The 23411-nt window shown below is 37.2% G+C and overlaps 1 protein-coding gene across 2 annotated transcripts; it reads left to right on the plus strand.

Moving 5' to 3' along the window:
• The first annotated feature begins 533 nt into the window (after positions 1 to 533).
• On the plus strand, positions 534 to 23334 carry RELL1 (RELT like 1). Of its 2 annotated transcripts, XM_056489772.1 has the most exons (8): positions 649 to 706; positions 6217 to 6337; positions 10656 to 10895; positions 12616 to 12687; positions 13907 to 13964; positions 16548 to 16787; positions 17409 to 17595; positions 20887 to 23334. In XM_056489772.1, exons 3-7 carry the CDS (start codon positions 10718 to 10720, stop codon positions 17587 to 17589), a joined length of 729 nt encoding a protein of 242 aa, XP_056345747.1. In that variant the 5' UTR covers positions 649 to 706; positions 6217 to 6337; positions 10656 to 10717; the 3' UTR covers positions 17590 to 17595; positions 20887 to 23334. The 2 variants fall into 2 exon arrangements, with proteins under 2 accessions (XP_056345746.1, XP_056345747.1); XM_056489771.1 differs by lacking the exon at positions 6217 to 6337 and having other exon boundaries at positions 534 to 706.
• The last annotated feature ends 77 nt before the right edge of the window (positions 23335 to 23411 follow it).

Here is a 23411-nt window from a genome sequence, read left to right on the forward strand (position 1 = left end):
GAGCAAGGGTTCCTGACGTACCTGCTCGTCTCCTGAGCCGTGCTGTGCCTGGCAGAGAAGATGCTGCCGGCACAGCCAGCAGGCCCCGGGGCAGCAGCGGCGGAGCAGCCTTCCCTGGCCGCAGCTGGCACCCACAGGGAGACACACCCAAACATGTGTCCCGCGGGCACTCCATGAGGGTGGCACCGCACCCCAGGCGCTCGGGAGCCATCGTGGCACACGACCGAGGCCAACCAAACGGGTCAAGGAGTCACCTCGGGCCCTTCAGGACACCATGCCCCGCGCCCATCTTGCCCCCAGCGTTGCGGTTGTCGGGCTCAGGAAAATATATCTGGGAGTTGTAAGACTAAAGTAATGTGAGGAGCCATCAAGGTAAGCCCCACCGGGGCGTGTAAGGAACGCATTCATCCCCCGTCAAGGCTGGGCACAGACACCCCGGCCCGGCGCTCCGCAGGCGGGCTCGGCAGGGCGGGCGCTGCAGCCAGCACCGCCCCGGGCCGCGGCCCGCGCAGGCGCCGTGCGGGCAGGGCGCGCCCCGCCGCCGCTGGGCCGGGCGGGGCGGGCAGGGCGGCAGCGGCCCCGCTGCCAGCGCCGAGCAGCGCGGGCGAGGCGTCGGGAATGGCTCCGGCAGCGACCGGCGGGATCCCGCCGACTGCGCCAGCAACGGGCCTGGCGGGTGACTGGCTGGGCAACAGCTCCGTTCCCGGTGGGTCGCTGCGGCCTCGGTCCTTCGCCGCGGCGGGACGCTTCAATCCGCGACCCCCTCGGCCCTCGTACGGCTCCGCGGGCTGGGAGCTCGCAGGGCAGCACGGCCTCACTCGCCGCTCGAATGTCTGGGCTGACCCCGCTGCTTCTGCCGGGGACCGACGCGGTTTCATCGGCATTCAAGTCCCTGCGGGGGACGAGGGAGGAGAGCGGCGAGGCAGGGGCGCGTTCCTCTCCGCCCTAGCCCGGGGCAGCCCGGGGCGCGGGCCGGGACGCGTTCGAGCGGCAGCGGCTGAGGTTCCTCTGCTGTCAGCGGAGCGCGGCGGGGCCGCTCGGGCGGGCTGCAGTGCCCCCAGCGCTCTCACGGCGCTTACTGTCGCGACAGCCCGACCTGGTGATGTACTAGGTTGTGGCCAGGAGTGGAGAGAGGACCCCAAAAACTATGAGTGTACGAGCTCGAGTCTGGCAACTCCTCCGTAGTTGATTCACTTTAACTGGAATCGGATGGCTTTTAAGATAGAAGTGCATTAAGGAATTGTTTCTATCTTATCCTCACTTGTGAGGTTAAGCTTGGCTTAGTGTTTAGGTTTTGGAAGTGCAAAGTTGACTGTAACCCTTGAGAACTCTGAAGAGCCCTTGTACACATGCAGTCACCAGAGGAAGTTAGTTTAAAATGACATTTTCTTTGTTTATGTCTAACCACAACTGTTACAATACTAATAATCTCAAAATGAAACCGAATTGCCTGTATAGTCTGAAGTGCTTTTTTTGGGTGCATTGTCCATGATGCTCAAACACTTGTGTTAAAAATTGATGCTCATTTCCACTTTCAGCTTGATCAGCTTTATTAGCTTTGGGTGGGATGACCTAAGTAAGAGTGTTTGAGAGTAAACTTGTTTGAGAGTAAACTTTCAGCCTAGTGGAAACAATTTAGATGGCCATACTTGATAGCAAAGAATAAATCCAAAAATGTTTCTTGTCTTTCTGGCATTCCATTTGTATATTACTTGGTGCAGGGAAGCTTGGTCAGAAGGGTTTGAGATATCTACTACCTGCTGCTTATTTTCTGAAAGCAACAGGAATGGAAGGCCTGTCATCCAGTGCTTTCCACCAGGAGAGGTAGAAAGAAATAAGTACCACTAAGCATCTTGAATTTCAGATTTATGTTGACTGTTAGCTGCTGTTTGAGGACCTGAGGTTTTCTATGCAAAGGTAGGAAGAGGAGAGAAATTGTGGATTTTTCTTCTCTTCTTGATCATGACCATATATATGTTTATGTATTTTTTTTTTAAACAGATAAAACCCCAATTTGCTCTTTGGCTGTTTCTTCAGCGTATTACTTCATGTTTATACATGCTGTGATTACTATACAGTTTACCTACTAGTGGTATCTTGAAGAGGCTGTAAACAGATGTTTTAGTAAATGAAAGGATGTGTGTATGTAGGTTTATACAGACTTTTTACTAATGTTTATACTTAGGATTGCTTTATTGAGCTTGAAGGCGGGTGGAGAACTCTAGGTATGCTATGTGCATTTGTAGGATTTAATAGCTGTAGCAGCAATTTAGTTGTTTATCTAGGATTGTACTTATACAGGCTAAAAGTTAGGAAGTCTAGTGAGAGATGCAAAAACTATGAAAGAATTTTCTTCTCGGAGTTTTACAAATGCTTTCTGTCAGTGTATCTGCTGTATCTCAAGATCACAGTGTACCTCTTCACAAAGGAGATACGTTGGTTTAGGTTAAAATTGATTTTTGATTCCTGTAAACTAGTGAGGATTGTTGTTAATGTGCATGAATTCATTGATATAATGTGCTTGATAGTATTGGTTTAGTTCTGCTCACTAGATGCTGATTGCACTTGTACATTTAACCAGTGATATGCAATAGTACTAAATAGTTGATGTGTGCAAAAAGGATTTTATTTCCTTGCTTTTTAATGACAATACTGGTGAAATGTGCTGTATTGTGTTGTAGCAGTTTGCAGGGTGTGTTTTATTTGAAAACTGAAGTTTGAGGAACAATTTTCCAACAGAAATGTGAATGTAATGCACCAATTCTGTGTGTTTTTGCCATAGGAGCTATATCCTGCTCAGATAGACCAAAGCAATTACACAATAAGTAGTGCAATTTAGTACACAGTGAGCCATAAGCTTTTTGTATCTGTTTGTGTTAACACAGTATTGTCAGACCACATACTGTGTCACTTAAAGAACAGACTAAATCTTACTTCCCTTTATATTGAAATGTTTCCCTTTCTCAACAGGACAAAACTGCTCTATATACTGTGAGTTTGTTTTTCTTTTCATCGAATTCTAAATAATGTCAGATACCTTCATGGTGTGGTGACTGGTGATTGATTAGGTTGAACCCTGTTGGTTCTTAAGCTCTTTCTGGCTGTGAGAGAATTGCAATGCTTATTGCAGTTATTTTAGCGCTCAAAATTGTTGAATCTTCTGTGCATTATACAGTAATACTTTAGCTATACTTCTTTTGCTGTGAGTAGGACCTACCTTACATGGCAGGTACCTCCTTTCTGAATCCCACCCTGCCCTCAGGATTTCAAAGAAGCCAGTCTAAAACTTTTTGCAGACAATTTACTGAATATGTTGATAGGGTGTGTAATTCAGAAAAAAACTGGCATTAGTGAAGAACTTGTCAGGGTGGAGACTTACCCCTCAGAGTAAAAAGCTCTCTTTTCAGACCACCTGCAAAATATTCCTACAGTCAAAATTTTTGTAGGGACTTCGGTGAGCCAGAGATTTTGTCTCGAATGTAAGGACTCTTAGCAGGCTCCAGCCTGAGTTACTTGGTGTTTTATGGTTGTGAACACAATGTTGGGTACCATGGATGCTGTTTGGTTTTATGTTCAGGTGGATTGTGCCTGAGACTTGCTGTCTGGGTCTTGCTGTTGGTGTTCACAAAAGTAGGTGCACTCAGAATGAGCATTGAGGAGACGTTGCTGATCCTTCTGCTCCCTTTCTTAAGATACTGCTTTTGACAAATCTGATGAAGGCTTTGAGGTCTGTTCTTAACAGAAATTCTTAATCAGCCCTGCGTAACCTCTAAGGCACTTGGCAGTGTGTTATTAGTTGTCAGTATGTTCCTTCATCATGTGGCTTCCTTTTTGTCATCTCACTTCCTGCTTATTTCATTTCTGGTTGTAGGTTCTGATTACTACAAGGAAGCTAGAAGTTAAGTGGAATTGACAAATGCGTTGAATGTTCTTCTTCGATGATAGGTGTTTTTCCTTTGTTATTCACTCTAAGCATATTCCCTGAAGTACAATTTCCTTGAACAATAGACAAAGCAAGTGGTAGGGAATAGGTTTTCCTCACTTAAGAGTTTTTTCCTCTAGAAAATAAACTTTTTTTAACCTGTTCTTTACTGAGTTTTCTAGTTTGTCTTCTCTCTTCTGTAGCTACCACCTGACTAGTAAGATAGAGATGCCTTGACATTTCCTAATTATTTTTCTGTGTTTTGGGCAGTGGTATATTTGTGATTGAAATAAAAATCAATGGTCTTGTGATTGAAAGTGGTAGTAATTTCATTTGCTTAGCTTTGCAAAAGCAATTTGACTGTAGTATCCACAATAGGTAAGTACTATTTGAATCAGATAACTTGTAAAAAGTATATTTATTTTGAAGTTGCATCAAACTGTTCATGTTAAATATACTATCAGTAAGATAATTAAAGACATGTATTAAATGAATACATGATTACCATCAGAGGCAATGATTTCTTAATGATTTACTTAAAATGATTTACTTAAATGATTTCCCTGCTAAGCACCTGAATTGAGACTCTAAGAAAAAATAAATTTGACTTGATAATAGAAACATCTACTGCAGCTCTAATAGAATGCTTTATCTCTAATTAAGTTGAAGGTACTGAATGAAAGTATACAACTGATCTAGAACTTCTTTTCTTTTAAGGAAATATCCACCACTTCTGAAATGCTAGGGGATACAGGCTGGCATTGAATTAATTTCACTAAAAATCAAGTTTTTAAAAGTAAAGCTAGTTTCTTAAATTCTTGAGATTGAGGTATTTAGTGTGTATTTAGGAAATAAACAAGTTGTTTTTATTTTTATGCCTGAATTTAAAAGTATGTAAGTTAACATGAAAGAAGTTTTACGCTAAACAGTACTTAAAATGAATGCTGTGAATGAAAGATCACATCCAGATTGAGCAATCTGATCTAGTGAAGATGTGCTAGCTAATGGTGGCAGGGTTGGGATTATAAAGTCCTTAAAGTCCTTTCCAATTCAAATCATTCTATGATCCATCCACCTTTGATATCTGTCCTGGAGGTAGGAAGTGTTGTTAGTGTTTAATGTAGTGCAAAATACACTTCCTCTAGGGCCTGGAGAGGATGAAGCGCTATGTATCATCATCAGGTCTCTTTTCCTTGCAGGGGGAGCTGGGTTCACAGGCTGCCTGACCATTTCTCCTTGTGGCATTGCCACAAAAACATTAAGCAATGCTTTTAGCAGCAGTGTGTAATCTGTGTGGTGAACTGAACCCCAAGTGATCCAGGTATGAAAGAAAGGAAAAGACAAAGCACCAAAAATGCCCCCAAAAGCACCAAAATCCTCCCATGCAAATGATATCCTCTAATTATTTTGAACCTTAAGTGATGGCCCTTTCTTCTGCAAATGGGTAGAGTGGCACATTAATGGTGAGGAGGGAGAGAAATGCCTAAGCTGATGTTGCTACTGAGGTATGTTTTCCAGCTGTGCTTAACTGTTTGAGCTGGTCATGTGCCATATCGTAATATTTTGTTTATCTTGTACTTAAATAGGTTGTATGTGATCATATTTAATTTGCTTAAATATTAATTAACATTAAGGCCAACAATAGTTTGTTTCTGTATACTGTGAGATTGATATTTATGTTTCATTTTCATGCCTAAAAGATGGGAATATGATCCTGTAACTCCTTAAACTTCGTGGACAAGAAGATAGTGAATATATATGCACTTATTTTTAGTGGGTGGATTGCTCAAATAACCAAATTCATAACATGTAAATAAACCTTTTTAAAAGGCATGCCATAAAAGGTAAACTGCATGGGCATAATGGGCAGAGTCACTAAATAGGATTCTTTACCAGTAGAGCAGAGAGATTACATTGTTGTTTATGGGCCACTTTCTGTAATTAAACAATACAAAAACAAGTGGAATGTGCTTGAAGTAATCAGATGGGTGTAAATTTAATTTAGATTTAGTGTAGGAGATTTAGAAAAACAGTGCATTATTTTAATGCTGAGTTATATATTGCTAGTATAAGAACTAAATTGTTTTGATCTTGGTTATTAAAAGGATTTGTTTTTCAAGAATCTGAGTTGTACTTTAAGCAAGATAGGATTAAGAGTAAATATTTCTAGGAATTTCTCATGTGCTTTATACGGAGTTTGTCTGTGCCATGTAAAAACTGCAATTTAATGAAGCATGAAATATTTTTCCATTTATCTCCTAACTTTTTTTATTCTTACATTCTGTTTCCTGAAGGTGCTGTAAATTGTCTTGAGCAATTGCTGAGGTGGAAGAACACTACCTTTGTATCTGAGTAACAGTGATTAGAACCAAAAGACTTGTCTGAGGTTGACTATCTTTATATTTTACTTCTTAGGTAAGGATTAAGTAAGGGCAGGCAATATTCAATTTAAGTACTAATTTTAAGTACTAATATTAAGTATTAATTTTTAAGCAAATGAGTACATGGGATCTGAATTAGTAGCATGAGTACAATTTATTATTTACAGCCTAAACATCACTAAATGTGCTGAAAATTGCTCTGAAATAATTTCATTTAGATCACATCTTCAAGTAATTTTCATATGTAGACTGGTATACAATGACTGGTGTATAAAAATGCCAGGACATCAAAGCAATGAAACAAATCAGTTCTTTTATTAATTGATTCAAGTCAAGGAAGATTGCTGTGGCCTGATTAAAACCATTGAGAAGCAGCAGCATACATCATGAGAATGAGGTAAACTGTCAACAGTCTGATAAAAGCATAATGTGCCTCTGGGGAAAGGGAATAGGGAGTGATGTAGCTGTGTCTTGGGACATAAAATGTATTTTGCATTTAGATACTCAAGGTTTGGCTTTGCATTGTGTCATAATTGCTGAGGGTTTTGAGGGCAGACTGTGTAGGTTGATAATGAAGCTGAGTGCTTTGCTCTGCTTGTAAGGTTACACAGCACCAAGTATTTGATTCAGCTAAGTTAATTTCTTCTAGGATATTTTTGCTTTGCTTTTGGTGAATCTTTGCATCTGAACAAAAAATGAATGGCATCGAGCAGTTTCTTGGCTTTGTGTAAATGATGTGTTTTTAGAGAAATGTTATTGATACAATGGTTTATTAGCAATGTTTGTTTCTTGTTCAATTTTAATGGGAGAGTTGAATTTTTAGGTATCTAATTACAACCAAAGAAAAGTCACATAGGCTTATGTAAAGAAGATGATATGTTGAAGTATTTAATTTAATGAATTTTTAAATGAGAAAAATACTTCTAAGTACGTTTTCCTTCCTAGGTCAAAACTTATGTAAACATTAACCCTATTAATAGACTAATCTATGCTACAGAGTGTTCAGTTGATAAATTCTGATTTTTCAACATTCTTCTGTTAGTAAAAGAAGTGCCAATATAGGCACAGTTCTCCTTTCAACTTGCATAGGCTCTATCTATTTGAGCATTTGTTTAGATTATCATCACCCATTGACCGCAGATGAGACTTTAGCTAATGGGATCTTCTTATTGGTGTTTCATGTGTCAGTCTACAAGCAGAAGTACCAAATCGTAAAACTGATTATGTAGGAAGAAAAAGAAACAGAAAACAAAGAAATTCAAACCGTGGTTCTTGAATGCAGGCTTTTACAAATGTTGCACATTAGGTAGGCTGGGAATCTCAACCTGAGTGGTTCCTGACAGTTTTCTCTTTTGGAGGGTGGTGATAAAGTTAAATTGTATCGGTGTTTTCAGCTGCTATGTCAAGCTGGGGGCAGGGGGCGGAGGTTCAAGTTGATGATTTAAAAATAATTACATTGGACATTATACTTTTTTTTTTAATAGAATCATGAAATGCTGAGTGTTGGAGGGTACCTTAAAGATTGTTCAGTCCCAACCCTCCTTGCTCTACCTCCTGCTAGACCAGGTAGCTCGAGGTCTTACCCAGCCTGGCCTTAAACACTGCCCTCACAGTTAAAATTTTTTTGCACATAATTAATGATACTGCCCTTATTTTTTGGACATAGTCTGAGGCTATGGGTCCATGTTACTAAAATTACTCTGGGAAATTTTGTTCTAGATGTAATTGTAATGCTAGATGCATTGCAATCTAGATGCTCATTGTAATTTCCCCACTTCAGCATACTCAGTCTTAGTAGAGGAGTTTGCCAAATCTCAGGCTATACTGATTCAGTAAAATGACTGCTTGAAAGCTAAAGACTTTTTGTGGATTTTTTTCTTAAAACTAGGTTATCTCAGTAATCCAGTTCAAAACTGTTTTCAGGGCTACAGTCTGTCGGGAGCATAGCGAGTGGGGTAGCAGAGAGCTGAATGGGAAGGGACCTCCTAAAACCCTTTGCCTCTGGAGGAATTGCAGTGAACCACAACTGGGAAAGCTTGAGGCATGGACCTCTAGCTGTGTAATAAGGCCTCCTTGCTCTCTAGGTTTGGTGGGAATTGCTTGCCATAGTTATAGAGGAAATAGATTCTTGTTTTGGCAATGCATCACTCTTGCCACAAAGAGACGCAGAAAACCCAAATGTTGAGTTCAGTAAATTTTGTGACCCGTAAAATAGCTTGACTAGCAAGTGGATGTTGGTAGTAGAGGGGTGTTTCCTGTTCATTCTTAAAATGGATACAGTGCAACAAAATCCAAAGTATCTGCCTGTATTTTTAATATTTGAACGTGAATGTGCTTATTTATTAATACCCTCAAGAGCTTTTGATCTATACTGTTTCAGTTGGATTTCTTAGATTCTGAGATGTTGTAGTCATCCAAATAATACTTCTCTGGTGTGATGGCTTTTTTCCTGCCTCAAAGTAAATGAGATTACTTTATTGATTAAATGGGGTACCTTGTGGCTGTTGCTACGTGATGAGTTAGGGAAAAAAAAATTATATTTTGACATATTAAAGCATGAATTGTAAATTCTTAGAAAGCAAATAAACTGCATGTAAGATCAGCCTTCTCAATTACATGATTGTATCCTTTATCCTTTCCTGTCTTTTCTTTCCTTGCAGTGTAAGAAAAGTGTTAAACTTTAGATATTTTTCAACTGTCCTACTCAAGCATATGTTAGAACTTCTGAAGGTTATGTGTTGGTAAATTCTACATACAGTCATCTGGATTGCTGGCCTCTTAAGAGTGAATAGGTTTCTCATTTTGGTTTTGGGAGCAAACTAGACCATCTGGGTTTGTCCAAAGCAAATATCCCGAGATTCTGCTTTAACATTTAGTTTTGAGATCTGTTCAATAATTTGTTTGCATTTCTTTCCATTTTTCCTAGAAAATTATTTTAGCGAAATGCTTAATCCATCTTTTTTTGCTAATTGGGGTTTATTGGTTGTTATTTAAAATAATTTCCATTCTTTTCACTTTGAGCAAGTCTTGTGTGTTGCATACCACTCAACTGACAATTCAAGACTGTTCTGAAAAATTCAGAAATATTTTGAAATATTTTCTGTTTCTAGGGGAATAAAAAAACCTAGGGTAAATACCAAATTTCTCTTTCCTGTCTGTGACCTTACTGGTGTTTCTCAAACGCAACTTAGTTATGCAGCCAGTGCAGGAGATGTTTGTGGAATATTGCACTTTCTGCAAATTTGTGGAGGCTTCAATTTTTTTGTTTTTGAAAGGAAAGGATTATGATTCTAGACATTTGTGTTGTGGAAGTGTCCCTGTCATGTAAATGGTTTTCTGGCGACTCTTACATTCTTCAACGAGTTTGATGAATGGAACAATTGTGAATTTCCTTGTCCATTTCAATACAAGTAGATGGGAAATAGATGGATAAAAAAGTAACACTTTTTGGTTGTCATTATATCCTACTCAAAAAAATCGTTTTAAGCTGGAGTGGAGAAGAATGGAAGGTAGAAATGCATGTTGGGGATAGTAATGTTTAAGTCTTTATTATATGAGGATATGAGGAATGTGTATAAGCTCTAAAGGTTTGCAAAGATTTTGAGTATGCAACATTTAATTTTGGTCTTATCTGAGCTGTTGAACTTTTTGTACTTCTATATTTGATACCGAGAAGGTACTGAGTTTTTAGTTTCTTTGTGTATATTGTACATAAAAGTGTATTAATATTGGAAGAAATTGTCAAGAAATGTGGAATGTTCATCTTCTGGATGGAACTTAACCTGCAAAACCTAATCTAATCAGTGCTTCTTTGTATCTAATATAAATATTCTATGCTTTTGATAGTTCAGAATCCCAGTTTATAACATGGAGTTTACATCTGCAATTCAGAACTTAAATGAAACAAAAGTGCTTAATTGTAGATATAGTGTGTGACAATGCTTCAACTTAAATTCTTTGCAAGAAAAAAGAGTTCTTTCATGTCCTGTTTCAAATACAAAATTATTTCCAAATCTCAGACAAACAAAGAATGAGCCCACCTTATTCTGATGATGCTCTTTCTTTTGAGAATTCCCCCTGTCAAAAGAAAAATAAAAATCAAGGCTATTTCTTTCACATCTGAAAATTTTTCTATGCAAGGCTACAATATGGTTGGTTCTTCTGGGTGTTCGTAGTTGTTTGGTCAAGATGGAATATCTGTTGTTTCTGGTTTAAGTTCTTGGCCAGTAGAATATGGTTTGTCCTCATCATTGCTGAAGTTGCTGTGGGGATTTGGTAATTTTTGTAATTTTCTGAATTCTTTCAAGTGATTTACAGTGTATAGTGATACATGCATTTATTGATTTACATAGGTGGAGAGGTTCCGTGGGTTTTGTCAAGCCGTGGCCTACAGACAACTACTTTGGCAACTAAAATGGATGGCAATGATGGCAAGGCTGAGCACCTAGAGTATATTGCCTTTGCTTTGGTTCCTATTTTCTTCATCATGGGTCTCTTGGGGATCCTTATCTGCCATATCCTTAAGAAAAAAGGATATCGTTGTACAACAGAAGCAGAAGAAATAGAAGAAGAAAAAATTGATGAAAAAATAGGTAATCGAGTCTAATAAACCAATTCCTATTTCTGTACATTGCAAATACTATGAAATAACTTATTGTGAGACTTCTGTTATTTCTGTGTCTATATTTGACATCAAAGCAGTGTTAAGAATAATATTTTTGTTACTACATGTCACTTGGGGTTTGCTCTTTGCCAGTCAAATCTAGGAGTGTTCCGCTTTCCCATGCAAGTCTGCTAACATCAAGTAAGAACTTACAGAGGGATCAAAGTATCCATGTATTTGTTGGCAGCTCCACAGATGGAGTCACCAGATCATTTTTCTGCATTCTACATGCTGTTAACAGCAAAGTATTAGTGTACACAGTGCTAACTGAGAAGTGGCAAAAAACTGCTATTTAAAGCCTAAAATCTTAGTTTTTATGTTTTGCAATCCTAATTTGTTCCTGTTGTACTGTCACTCTCATCTCTCTCCTTATGAAACCAAGCCTTTGGACTGAATCTCTTCATTCTGTTTTGTGTAATGCCACTTAAAATTTTTCCTTAAAGATGCCTTTGTTTTTATCCTAACATTTCATTTATGCCCTTGTTTTTATTGTTCGTTATTCCCGTTTATTTGTACTTGGGGAGGAAAAAGGGTGTTACCATGTGGGAAGGGCTGTATAGTAACATGGTATAGCGTTTTCAAATGCTAGTAAAAACAAAAGTCACTTGTAAATACTCCTCTTCCTCTTACTTTCTCCCAGTTAATTTCTTTCAGTAGGTTCATAATGAGTGCAAATTACAGTGGCTCTGTGGTAAGGGTAGACCAATGTGGTGCAGTAATGATGTGTCAGTGTGTTCTTAAGCATTAGCTGCCTGGGGCAGCTGTGCAGTGGGTGCAATTGTCTGATCTGTTAGCTCCCCTGAGTGGAACGGGAGTGGTGATGAAACAGGGACATCCCCTATGTCTCAGTGGCAAGAGCTAACTTCCTCTAAGTGACATTGCAAAGCTGCAGGTATTAAGATGAAGTGTGGGAGCAGAGGTGGGGAAGCCCCTAATTTACTATATAAGGGAAGTCTAGCCTATGAAACTTTCCTTAACCCCATTTTTTTAAAATTGAACATTATATCAATTATTAGGGGAGGGCACAGTTTTGACTCTTCATTGTTTTAGTTCCCCAGTTGATCTTCTTCAGTCTTTACAGGTTATTCTAGGGAAGCTTTTAATATTGTTAACAGTGCATTATATCCCAAAAGTTTTCAGTTAATTAATTGTTATGTCCTTGTAGATGAGGTGAAAATATTAAATGGAATCCCCTTCATACAAAAAGCCAATAGTACCTGGTTTAGAATAATGATTTGAGACAGTTCAGTGTTTCATTTTGGTTTGGTTTATTTTTTTTTCTCCCTGTTGTTAGGATTAGAAATGCTGCTCTCTTGTTTGTTTCCTCGTTACTAGCTAAAGAAGGAATTTTGAAGTGTTTTTGTGAAAATTCTGAGCTTAATTAATTCTTAGCTGAATTTGTTTTGGCTGATGTACTGATGATAAACCTGTCTTCATAGTTTTTACTGAATAAGGATGGATGGTAAAGTCTTATCTAAGCTTTCCCTCCATAGTAACTCCAGGTCTTGCCTATTTTTTAAAATGGAGTTTCTTTTGGGTTTTTGTTTGGTTTTGGTTGTGACTTTTTTTATCATTATTTGTTTTTAAAATAGTTCAGTTCTTGATCCATAAAGCCAAGATTCTGACAACATATTTATTTCTTTGCACAGAAATGAATGAAACTATACATGAGAATAGTGACACTGTGGGACAAATTGTTAACTACATCATGAAAAATGAAGGTATAGTATTGTGACATTGAAGTTGGAAGCCCTTGTGATGCTGTTCCTTAACAAATATGGCTTTTTTTGTAGTCTGATGTATGGTATGTTCAAGTGGTTTCATTTAACAACCAATTTGTTCATTCTTAGCTCTTTGAAATTGTCTTTACAAGACAATAACTTCAAGAACAATAGGGAAGTTTCTTGCCTACTTGAAAATTGTTTTGTATGGTAAATTCAGGTCGTGCATTTCCAGATATTTTAACTGTTTAGGTATTTGGGTTTTTTGGTTCAGCCTTTTGCTTTATTTGTGAAGTAAAAACTCAGTGTTGCTTTCTTAGTGGCATTGTTTAAAGCCTGTGGAAACTTTTATGTTTGACTAGATTAAACTTCTTGTCCTGAAGTGATTGTTGCAGGCTCTTGTCTGATGAGAGACTTGTGCTTAACTGAGACAGTTGTGTGTATAGTACTGATGCTGAATTCTGTACATGTTACCTGCATGTGTGTGCAAAGTAAAGGTTAAAGAGGAAGATGTGCTTGAGAAAACAAAATGGAATGCTTGGTTAGTTCAGAATGTATTTGCCCAATAGAAGAAATGTTTAGGAGAATGGATGTTTTTATAGACAAGAGCCTTCAGCCTTTTAATTTTACATTTGTATAAATCAGAGTTCTAACCATTGAACTGGCTTTGAGTTACCTCTGAATGAAGACTAATCCTCTGGAAAAGTTTTGGGTTTGCATGTGGGGATTTTCTCTGGGATTTTTTTGGTTTTTTTTTCCTAGACTGTTAGTGCTTTGAGCTTGTGTATTTTTCCTGGAGATTGGGATTAGGTAATACATGATAGAAAGTGAGCAATTGGTAGTTCTTGGCTGATAATGAATTTGCATTTTGTAGGGCTCACTTGAACTGATGTTTTTAGTCTGAAGTTGAGTTAAATGTGTGAGGTGATTCAGAGATCTTTTTCGAGAGTTCTGTGTAGATGGCCGCGTTTCCTGGCTTGCACTGGGGTGGAGATTTGAGTGCAATACAAACTGCAATTTTAGTAGCTCATGTTAAGACTACCCACAGAGTTATATTAACTTTTTTTTCTGCAGTTTTCTCTTGTGCTTTTTTGGAGATACATAATGCAATCATCTCTCTTTTAAATGAAATTTCTTTGAGGAACTTTAATTTTGGTTTTGTTTTTTTATAAAGTTAGAATGGTTCACTTTTGAAGAGTTCTGTTTATTCTCATTGCAGCAAATGCTGATGTGTTAAAGGCCATGGTAGCAGATAGCAGTGTCTTTGAACCTGAAAGGTAATTACTCCTCATTTTAATGCATGTTTCCTGAGGCAACTAAAAGCATATGCTTTCCAAGGACTTTGTTTCCTGAACACTTCTAAGACTACATCGCTTGCTTGAGTTACCATATAAGAGGATAATACTTTGATTTTCTGTTGTGTCTGAGTCCTTAAATTTAGACATTCACCCTGGGTTACTGATAGGCTCTTCTGGTTATGTGTGCTAGGTGCATGATACAGTTCTACTGCATTTTGGGCTAAAGATTGACAGATGCTGCAAGTGCTGGTTTACTTTGGGGTGAAGTTATGTACAGGGTGGCTTAGTCGAAAGCTACTCTGGCTTCAAAGAACAGAACAGCACTCATTTCATTTGTGTAGGTGCTAACTTGAGGCATCTTTTTCTTTATCTCCTTTTGGTTTACTTTTTTCTTTGTAATTGTGGCAATAGACTTTGGTTGACCTACCTCTTAGGATTTTTCATTGCACACCTGTTCAGATACTTACACAGAGAGAGCAGCTCTGCTTTAAATGCATTGCATATGTAAAAGAACTTGTAGATGCATCATACATGTAAAAGTGATTGTATCTGTACATGAGTACTTTCAGCTATATCTAGGCTACTCTCAATACTCTTCATATATAACCCTGTGTTTCAAGGCAGAGGAGATGAAAGTTCAAGTAGTAGTGGTCACCTATGAAAGGAGTATATAGTTTCAGCAAAACAAAGAGTTGAGTATGTAAACATTAAACCCCTGTTCTAATGGTGAGAGACTTGGTTATTGAATTTCCAAAGGGATTTATTTCAAGTATAGATTTTTTTTAACTTCTGTAGTTCTGTAGAAATATTTGATTTTTTTGCATAGGCATGTGTAATGTTACCTTGGGCATTTTAGGCTATAGTTTCAGTGGAGAATTAAAATACGAAGTTTAAGGAGGACAGAAAATGATTGCTCTTACAGAATCTGACAGATACTCCTAAAGCTTTTGTAATCAAGTAGAAAACCTCTGTATTTCTTTGCAAGTTCAGTGCACTATGAAACTTCCTAATTGTAGAAATAGTTATGGCTGAGTAAAATCTACACTTCTCTCACTTGAAGCCATTAGTTCTGTTATTGCTTCAGGTATTGAACAACTTTTATTTTCCTTAATAGCATTTTCTTATTTATTTTAAGACCATTAAATATTTCTTGTCATTATTTTTATTTTGAAAGTAAACATCCAAGTAACTCCCAGTCTTCTCTGGCATGTTTTACTTCTTTAATTTGTTCTTTCTGTTCCCCTTTGGAATCTCTGCAGTTTGTTTGTATGTTTCTTGAAATAACATTTCTAAATCTGCATGGTAGGATCAGATGTGGCATGATAAATGCTGAGAAATGTAAATTTAGATTTACAGGTTATACTTCCGTTATTTCCACTGTTTTGTCTTTTTTAAGCAAGACATTATTAGTTATTAGTGATTCATGTTCAGCTCATGATCCTCTTTTTCTGAAGAATGGTCATCTGTCTTGTTGCTTTTTAATCTAGGTTTGTGTAAAGGCTTTCTGCTAAAACCCTAAGAATTTGTGTTGTTTTTACTACAATACATCCAGTATTTTTTAGTAAAATTTGTGTATGTGTGAATGTCTTTCACAAGCATGTTCTCCTCTTATCATTCAAATTTCTTATCTTGACCTTTGCAGTTGCTATGGGTGACCCAAAGTCCGTGGGTACTTTAGCTATTCTATTCCGTTACCCAGTGAACTGTTTAAAGCACTGGATATCACCAGGACAAAAAAACACATTTAGTATGGCTTTGCAGTTTCACAGCAAAGAAATCAGATATATATCACTTTCTGTATGTCTTTTTAACTTTTTTTTTACAAGGTGTGCCTCCTTATTCTACAGATACTTCACCTTTCATGAGCTCTGGTCTGCTGTGTTACAAGACATTATTAAAATTGTTGCTGAAGTCCAAAAAAAGTACCTGTGGTTTCTATCTATGCTGTCTGTATTTCTGTTTTAGAGGAAAAACATTGATTTGATTAGATAATCTCAATTGCCTTTTGGAGGTTGTACTGCTTTTACTTTCTTTCTTTCTTTTTAGGTACTTAACATTTTATTTTTTCCCTCTAAACTGAGTGATGTTTCCTCTTGTTGTTGTGGCACCCACTTTAGCTTGCCTTCTTTCAGTATTGTGGGACTGTGCTCTTCTTCTGCAAGTTCCTTGAGATCTTGTAACAATTCTGAAATACTTTCCACAGTTTTTCAAGGTAGTTCTTTTGTGAATGTAATAAGCTTATTAAATGTCTTCATCAGTATAAGTTCATGTAACCTATTCTCTTCTACTTTAGCCTGATACTTTCCCCCTCTAAATTTCTTTGTCTTTTGTGTTAGTTACCTTAACCACATGACTGCAGGTGAATTAATTTGTGAAAGTGATTCTAACTGCAAAAGTATACTATTGGAAGGAGCAGTAAGCCAGACATTCTCACAAATAAATGTTTCCTGTAAAACCTGATTATTCACTAGACATAACTGAATGCTGGATTTCATACTTTTTCCTTTTTAAGAAATAGTATTTTATAGTAAACGTTAAATTCTCTATTTCTTTTTCCTACAGCCCATTATCTCCTACCTCTCCTGAGAGTCCAGTGAGTCCAGGGACTCCTTTGTCACCAGGTGTTGTTCCGTTCAGACACAGCTGCAAAGCCCATCACTTCCATACTGTTGGAGGAGTGGTAGAAAAGGATGTTTGCACTCGCTGTAGTCACAAGCGATGGCACCTTATAAAGCCAGCTCAAAAATCTAAAGAGAACAGAAGAAGTCGTATTGGAGAAGTTACAGTCCTTTCTGTGGGAAGGTAAGGCTTAGGTCATTTTGTTGTATACTTCTCTTAGAATGCTACATTTTCCAGTGTTGGATCAGATATCCACAGATTCTGCTCTGTTTATAAGGTCAGAGATATTTTTCTTTTATAACCCTGTTACTATTAGATTGAAGTTATTTCTGTAAGAGGTAAATGTGAGGGGTTTTTTTAGTTTTTTAAAATTTTTTTAAGAACTATGTAAAAAGATGGAGATTTACTGAAGGTATAAATCTAAGGCTCTTGCTCGTTTGTTACAGGCTAAAAAGAAACAAGAATTGCACACTAATAAGTTTCTCTTTGAATTTGGTATATAATTCCTACCTTATATTGTAGTTGTCTTTGAAAATTACTATTCTAAGAAGTCGTATGCAATCTGGATTCTGCTTCAAAACACAATTCACTGAGAAAATGTGATTCTGCAGTAGTGTGTACTAGAAATACCTGTAGGAGATAGGAAGGAGGATGCTCTGAAGCGAAGCAGGGTCCATGTAGGTGTCTGCTCTGACATCTTGTTCTTGGGTCCTGGGAATTTGTTTCTGCCCCTGCTGTTGCTCCTGAGAATGATCTAACTCATCTGTGGGGAAATACAAGTGAACTTTCTTTTGCTCACCTTAGATTTCGAGTCACAAAAGTGGATCACAAATCAAACTCCAAAGAACGGAAAAGCTTGATGTCTGTTACGGGTGTGGAGGGTGTCAATGGTGAGATGCCTGCCACACCTGTGAAACAGGATGCAAGTGAAGCACCTGCCACACCTGTGAAACAGGACATGCAGGAGAGGAGAAGCTCAGAGTAAATGCAGGTATCAAACATTTGAGTGTTTGGAACTCATACTGAAAGTGTTATGTTGTAAAATATGTGAGAGTAATCAGTACAGCTGAAAATACATCAGTTCTGTGTTAAAACTCATCTTTCAATTTGAAAATTCTCTATATAAGTATGCAAAAATTGCATGTGGTCACTCAATTAATTAAATTAGGAAAGGCTTTTTTCTCCACCAAACTCTTATCTAGTTGGTTGTAATTAGAGTAGGTGTTGAAATAACTTTTGTGGGTGTGGCACCTCTAGTCCAACAGATAAAATGTCTGCATATAAATTTTTTGGCATTAAACAATGGCTCAGATTTAGTGGCGATGTTCTTATTGTTCAAAACAAACAAGTGCTGCTCACAGTTGTATCATTGGAATAACTACAGTTATTCAATAAGTACAGCTGTTTCCTTATGCTTGCTGCTTTGTACTGCATGCTTCTTTGAGATGATTGCTTACTAAATACTTCTCTGATAGATCTGTGGAGCTTTGACTAATAGCAGTGGAGTCACATGAAACTGCTGATCTCACAGGGATCTAACTAAGATCTAACTAAGGTTGGGGTTTTCTTGTGAGTCATTAAACTTCAGTGAATTGCTTGAGTTACTCTATTAAGCATGTGAAAGACATGCCTGGCATGGTTTTGAAGTGCAATCCTCGCTGTGTTTTTGCTTTTTTTCTTTATTTTTTAAAACAGTTTAAAGTGTTGGGGGGGAAAAAAACCCTGGAAGTTAATACTGTTAGTCTCTGTTTGATAACATGCTGATGGATAATATGAAGGGGAAAGATGATTTTACACAAATGTGAATCAAAATTCACACTTGACCCTTGAGGAAAAGATTCTGGGGTGGCATAGTAAAGGTATTAGTCTTGAAGAAAGTGAACCAAGTGCACTGCCAAACTCTCTGTATGCTGAGATAGAGGATAAAATTATGTTGTGTCAAACTATTGGTAACCTGAAATGGAAGAGGGAAATGCACGAGAGGAAATTTGGTCTGTTTAGAAAAGCAGCAAGACCCTAATGCCCTTGAGTACCTTGAGATTGAAGTAGAGAGCTGGTATGCAGTGTGATACTTCCTCCCAACCCTTACTGGCAGCACAGGTTTGACTGTTGAACTAAGCAGAGTGTACTTGTCTGGTATCCATGCCTCATCACTAAATTATACCCAGGTTTCTTGAACCATTGCTGTAGAGGAAGAGAGACTTGGAGATGTGGTATGCTTCCAAATAATAAAAATGTTATGGAGGCTAATGAAGTAGATTTATTTTTTTTTTTTTCCTCAGTATATAAGAAGACACTGATAGGCTAAATTGCAAGGAGGTAGAGCTCAGGTTTCAAAAATTAAGAAATTGGAGTAAGCATCTTTATTGCTGGACATTTATAAGACCAAACTGGACAAATGCTTGTCTATGCCAGTGTTTTGCTTTTTGATCTGTAGCATATTTTGGCAAATCACAGGTGCCTAGTGGCTGCTGTTTTACTGTTGCACTGAAATCTGTGAAAGTTGGTGAAAGGCAAACGGTACTCTTCTGATTCAGAATAATGTCCTTGTGCTCAAGGTTTTTTTATGTTGGTTTCTATTTCTTCCCTTTTTAAAAATCAATATTAGCGAAATGCAATAGGAGATAATATCTTCCTTCACTAGATTGGCATTTCCATACCCAGCTAATTGTTCTGTTAGTTCTGTGACTATTTTTACTTCTTTTCTGTATCTCTAGTGGGAGATACAGAAATCTCATCAGATTGTTCATAATATGATTTTTTTTCTACTTAAAGGCAAGCTACTTGTCTTCTATATAAGCCTAGAAATAGAAAGAATAGGGCATATATGAAAATAAATTCCAGTGCAATTTGAGTAAAAAAACCTCATCATTTTGAAATCACTCAAAATATTTTGTAGACCAGTTTTCTCTCTAATTTGTTCTTTCCTCTCCTAAATAGGAAAGCTGTTCCCTGTAATTACCTAAAAGTTCCATAAATTTAAACCATTACTACTTTAATTTAAAAATAAGCTATTCTCTAGAGAGATATGATAGTAAAACTATAAAAAAATTGTCCATCTATGGCAGCTTTTTATTGTAGAACCTCTCTTAGGATTAAAGTTTTGGCCCTTCTGAAAACAAATGTTCTAATAGCAGAGAAATGGCTCAGCAGAATATTTTAATGGTCTCTCTAGTCCAACAGAGCTATTTTGTAAATCGTCTGGGAAACTAGCCAGGTCTGTTTGATTTGCACTATAAAAAGTAAACAGATCTTGCTTGAAAAAGGGTATGATATTGTTCCCTAACACAGTTCTAGATCAGTTTTTGTCTACTGTCATGAGAACCTGTTCACGTGTGAACAGTTAGTAGTTAGACCTTTACTTCAGCTACTTATTTCAGACTTCTAATTACAAAATTATTGTTGCCCAATTTACTGAAACTGAATATATAAGCAGCATTTAAGACTTTTGTGCCTCTAGTCAATGCATTTCTGATTAAAGCTTATAGTTTGGGTGCATTTGACTCAGATCTTCAGGTGCAGAGCAGGAAGGCAGACATAAATGTGTGTTTAACTGCTTCCAGAGAAGGTTTTTCTGTCGTTCAGAGGCAGTAGATTTGTGCTTTGTGGCTGACTTTAACCACTGTTACTGAGAGTTCCTGTATGAGGTGGAATTCCTGAGTTGGACAGTACCTGAATGAAGTAGCATTGCTGATTACCTGTATTCACTGCTACTCTCAAGTCCAGGGCTTTTTTCCCCTAAACTGACTTGTTCTGAAATGACTTTTACAGTGTTTTCAGTTTGCCTAGTGTCCTGCTGGCTGCATCTTTGGAAGTTGTAGCATGCCTTCTCTATGTCTTCAAGGTCCATGTTCTTAGCAGACTCCATTTCATCAGTTAATTTTATTTTAAATATGCTTAATGGCACATAAAAAAGAGTAGTAGTAACTGAAGTCAAAACTGTAAGCTGAACTCTTGCACATCCATTTTAAGATACTGGGTAAACAGAAGCTGTTACTAGTACACTGAAGCAGTGTAACATTTTCCATTTGTAGTGCTTTGCACTGTGGTGTGATTTGTCAGTTTGTCCATGTGTTTGCATTTCAAGAGTACTAGCTCAATTTTTAGTTCCTCTTTATGATTTCACATGCTAAACTTGGAATGCATGGCAACTACTTCATGCAATTGTGACTTTTTTCCCCTTCCATTTCAGACCACCTGCTTACTTTTTAATTGATGTATCCATCCTAAAACTAATTCTGCTATTTAGGTTTATTTTTAGAATTGTTTTCTTCTCTTACAGGTGGACCTTTTAGAAGAAGATTGTTTGCAAGCACTTAGGAGAAAACTGAAAACTCCCAAGAGATGCATACTATTTAAGGAAATGTATTTATGGCAATGTAGCATTTTACAGTTTCTGTGATGTCATTCCTGCAAGGTTAAACACTTAATGGTTTTTGACCAGTAAAATAGTGAGATCTAGACACTTAAATACTGTTGAGCTGTGTGGACATCATAACAAATGGTTCATCTGAGAAAGCAAACATACATACAAGTTTTTGGACAGGAAAGGTAAAGGCTTTATCAAGTCTTAAACTTTTTTGTACTTAAGCATTTATGAGCTCAATATTAAGAGTAACACAATTACCTCGTGGATAAACTGCATTCACCCCAGTAGTCCATCTGGATTTTTCTTCTGTTCTGCCCACTCCAGAATTGACAAGTGTTTGCTGAAGATAGAAGCCAGCTTTTGAAAGATGAAAATATTCTTTTAATCTAACTGCTTGTAGCCAAGTAAAACATACAAGGAATGTCAGCCAAATCTGACTGTGTGCCTTTACTACATAAGCCCTCAAACTCTGTGCAGGGTACCTCACAGTAGAGACTGGTTCAGTTGTATGCGGTTGTTAAATGAAATTGTTGTACCCCAGACCTGTACCTCTCCCTTAATACTTAACATGGGCTGCAGAGCATCTTTTCCTGTGCAATTGGATGAGCTCTTGTGAGGTTACTTTCCTCAAGGCCTTGTGTTCTCCTGTTTTCTTGTAAATGCTCACTCATATTTGGAGAGTGCCTAATAGTTTTGCTTTTATTTTTTTTTGTTCTTACCCAGAGGTTTCTTATTAAGCTAAGGAACACATTTCAAACACATATCCTTAGATAAGGATATGGAATATTGGGCATTAAAAAATTTATGGAATATATGCTAAAGTACTTCAGAGTGGCTTTATTGGACTGAGGGTAGTTGTATTTATTGGCACCAAAATCTTAAGCCAGTGTCATTCCTTTCATATTTTAATTGTGTCTTAATGCTAAAATTACCATGGTATTGTGATGTTAATTCTCTGTATCTATTTTTGATCTTGGCTTTATCCTGTTACTTGTTTTGAGGAGGGAAATCTCTGTAATACTTCAGCAAACTTTTCTGTGTAGTAGAAAATCATGTCATTTGTTCTGAGTGCCTAAGAATATAATCTCTAATATAATGCATTTTAGAGATTGCACTATATTCTGAGAACTATAACTTAATTTTCATCAACTCAGTGTATGTTTTTGAAATGGATTTATTTTAAATTGATACCTTCAATCTTTTTAATACAAGTGCTCTATATTCTGTTTCTCCTTCATATCTGAGAATTGTTTTTCTTCATCGATTTATGTGTTAAAAATCAGTGTGTACAAAATTATTCTTCTTGCTTGTGTATTAATTATTCCCGTGTCTTGTCAGGAAACATCAAGTTTTTTCACTCTTGCTGCAAGTATATGCTGCTGATGGTCTTCCTTCTGTGTGTATCCACAAGATGCTGACTGGTCCTATCAATATGTACTTTTCAGTGATGCTATATTTGCCATAAAAACATACCACTACCCCCCAAACTTTGAAAATAATAAATGTTTTATTGTTCTTTTTAAAATGGATATTTTTAGAGATAATTGTCTGTCCTTGAGAATCCAAAATAACTGTTTGGCCAGGTTTCTAATTTCAGTGTTTAGCACTGCTTCCAAATTTAAAATTAGTTTGTGAAATCTCTTCAATATTTAAGTACAGCATAAACACCAACCTCATCTTACAGGCATACATTAAGCTTTACATAATTGTTTGTGTGAAGAATATTTCTAGAAGATTTAATTAGTATTGGTTGTAGTAGTAAGCATTCAGTTTCCAAGAGATTGATAGCTTTGAGTAGAAAATGTTACTGGAAAAAGGGAGCATTGGAGGAAACAGCAGTTTTCAAATAATTTTCAGAAAGAAGATACAGTTACAGACTGTCCCCAAAGCTTTTATTAAAAAAAGAGCAGCTGTCTTGATATTGTATTTTGATACATGATGGGTTAGTACTGCGAATAAATGACAAAAGGATGGAAGAAAGTTTAAACAATAATACGTATTTTTTTACTTATTTTAAAAGTAGTTTATATTTTGATTGCATTGAAAATACATGGAATAAAAGGGATGGAAAGATGTTGCATATGCAAAACATTGTTTACCTGTATAAAGTAATTATGTAAGATATTATAAGACCTGATACGTGCAAGAATTGAATTGATGCATTGCTACCTAAGTAAGAGAGGATTTAGAAACTGTGCCTGTTTTATTGCCTTTAACACTACACTGCTGTTTTGTAAGGGTATGGATACTGCCATATTAGTCTGCTTTTCTTAAATTTGCTTATCAAATGTATTTTTAACAAAATAGTTTATATAAAACTTTTATACTACCAACCAGTAAATAAAAAATATTGATTCTTAAGCTTGCTTCTGACTTCCTTATGCCTTCACCTATTTAGTGAAATTTAATTTCTGCACCATCTGAATGTAAAATGCAAT

Source organism: Oenanthe melanoleuca, chromosome 4 (genome assembly GCF_029582105.1).
Source record: "Oenanthe melanoleuca isolate GR-GAL-2019-014 chromosome 4, OMel1.0, whole genome shotgun sequence".
In the NCBI taxonomy this organism is placed as follows: Eukaryota; Metazoa; Chordata; class Aves; order Passeriformes; family Muscicapidae; genus Oenanthe; species Oenanthe melanoleuca.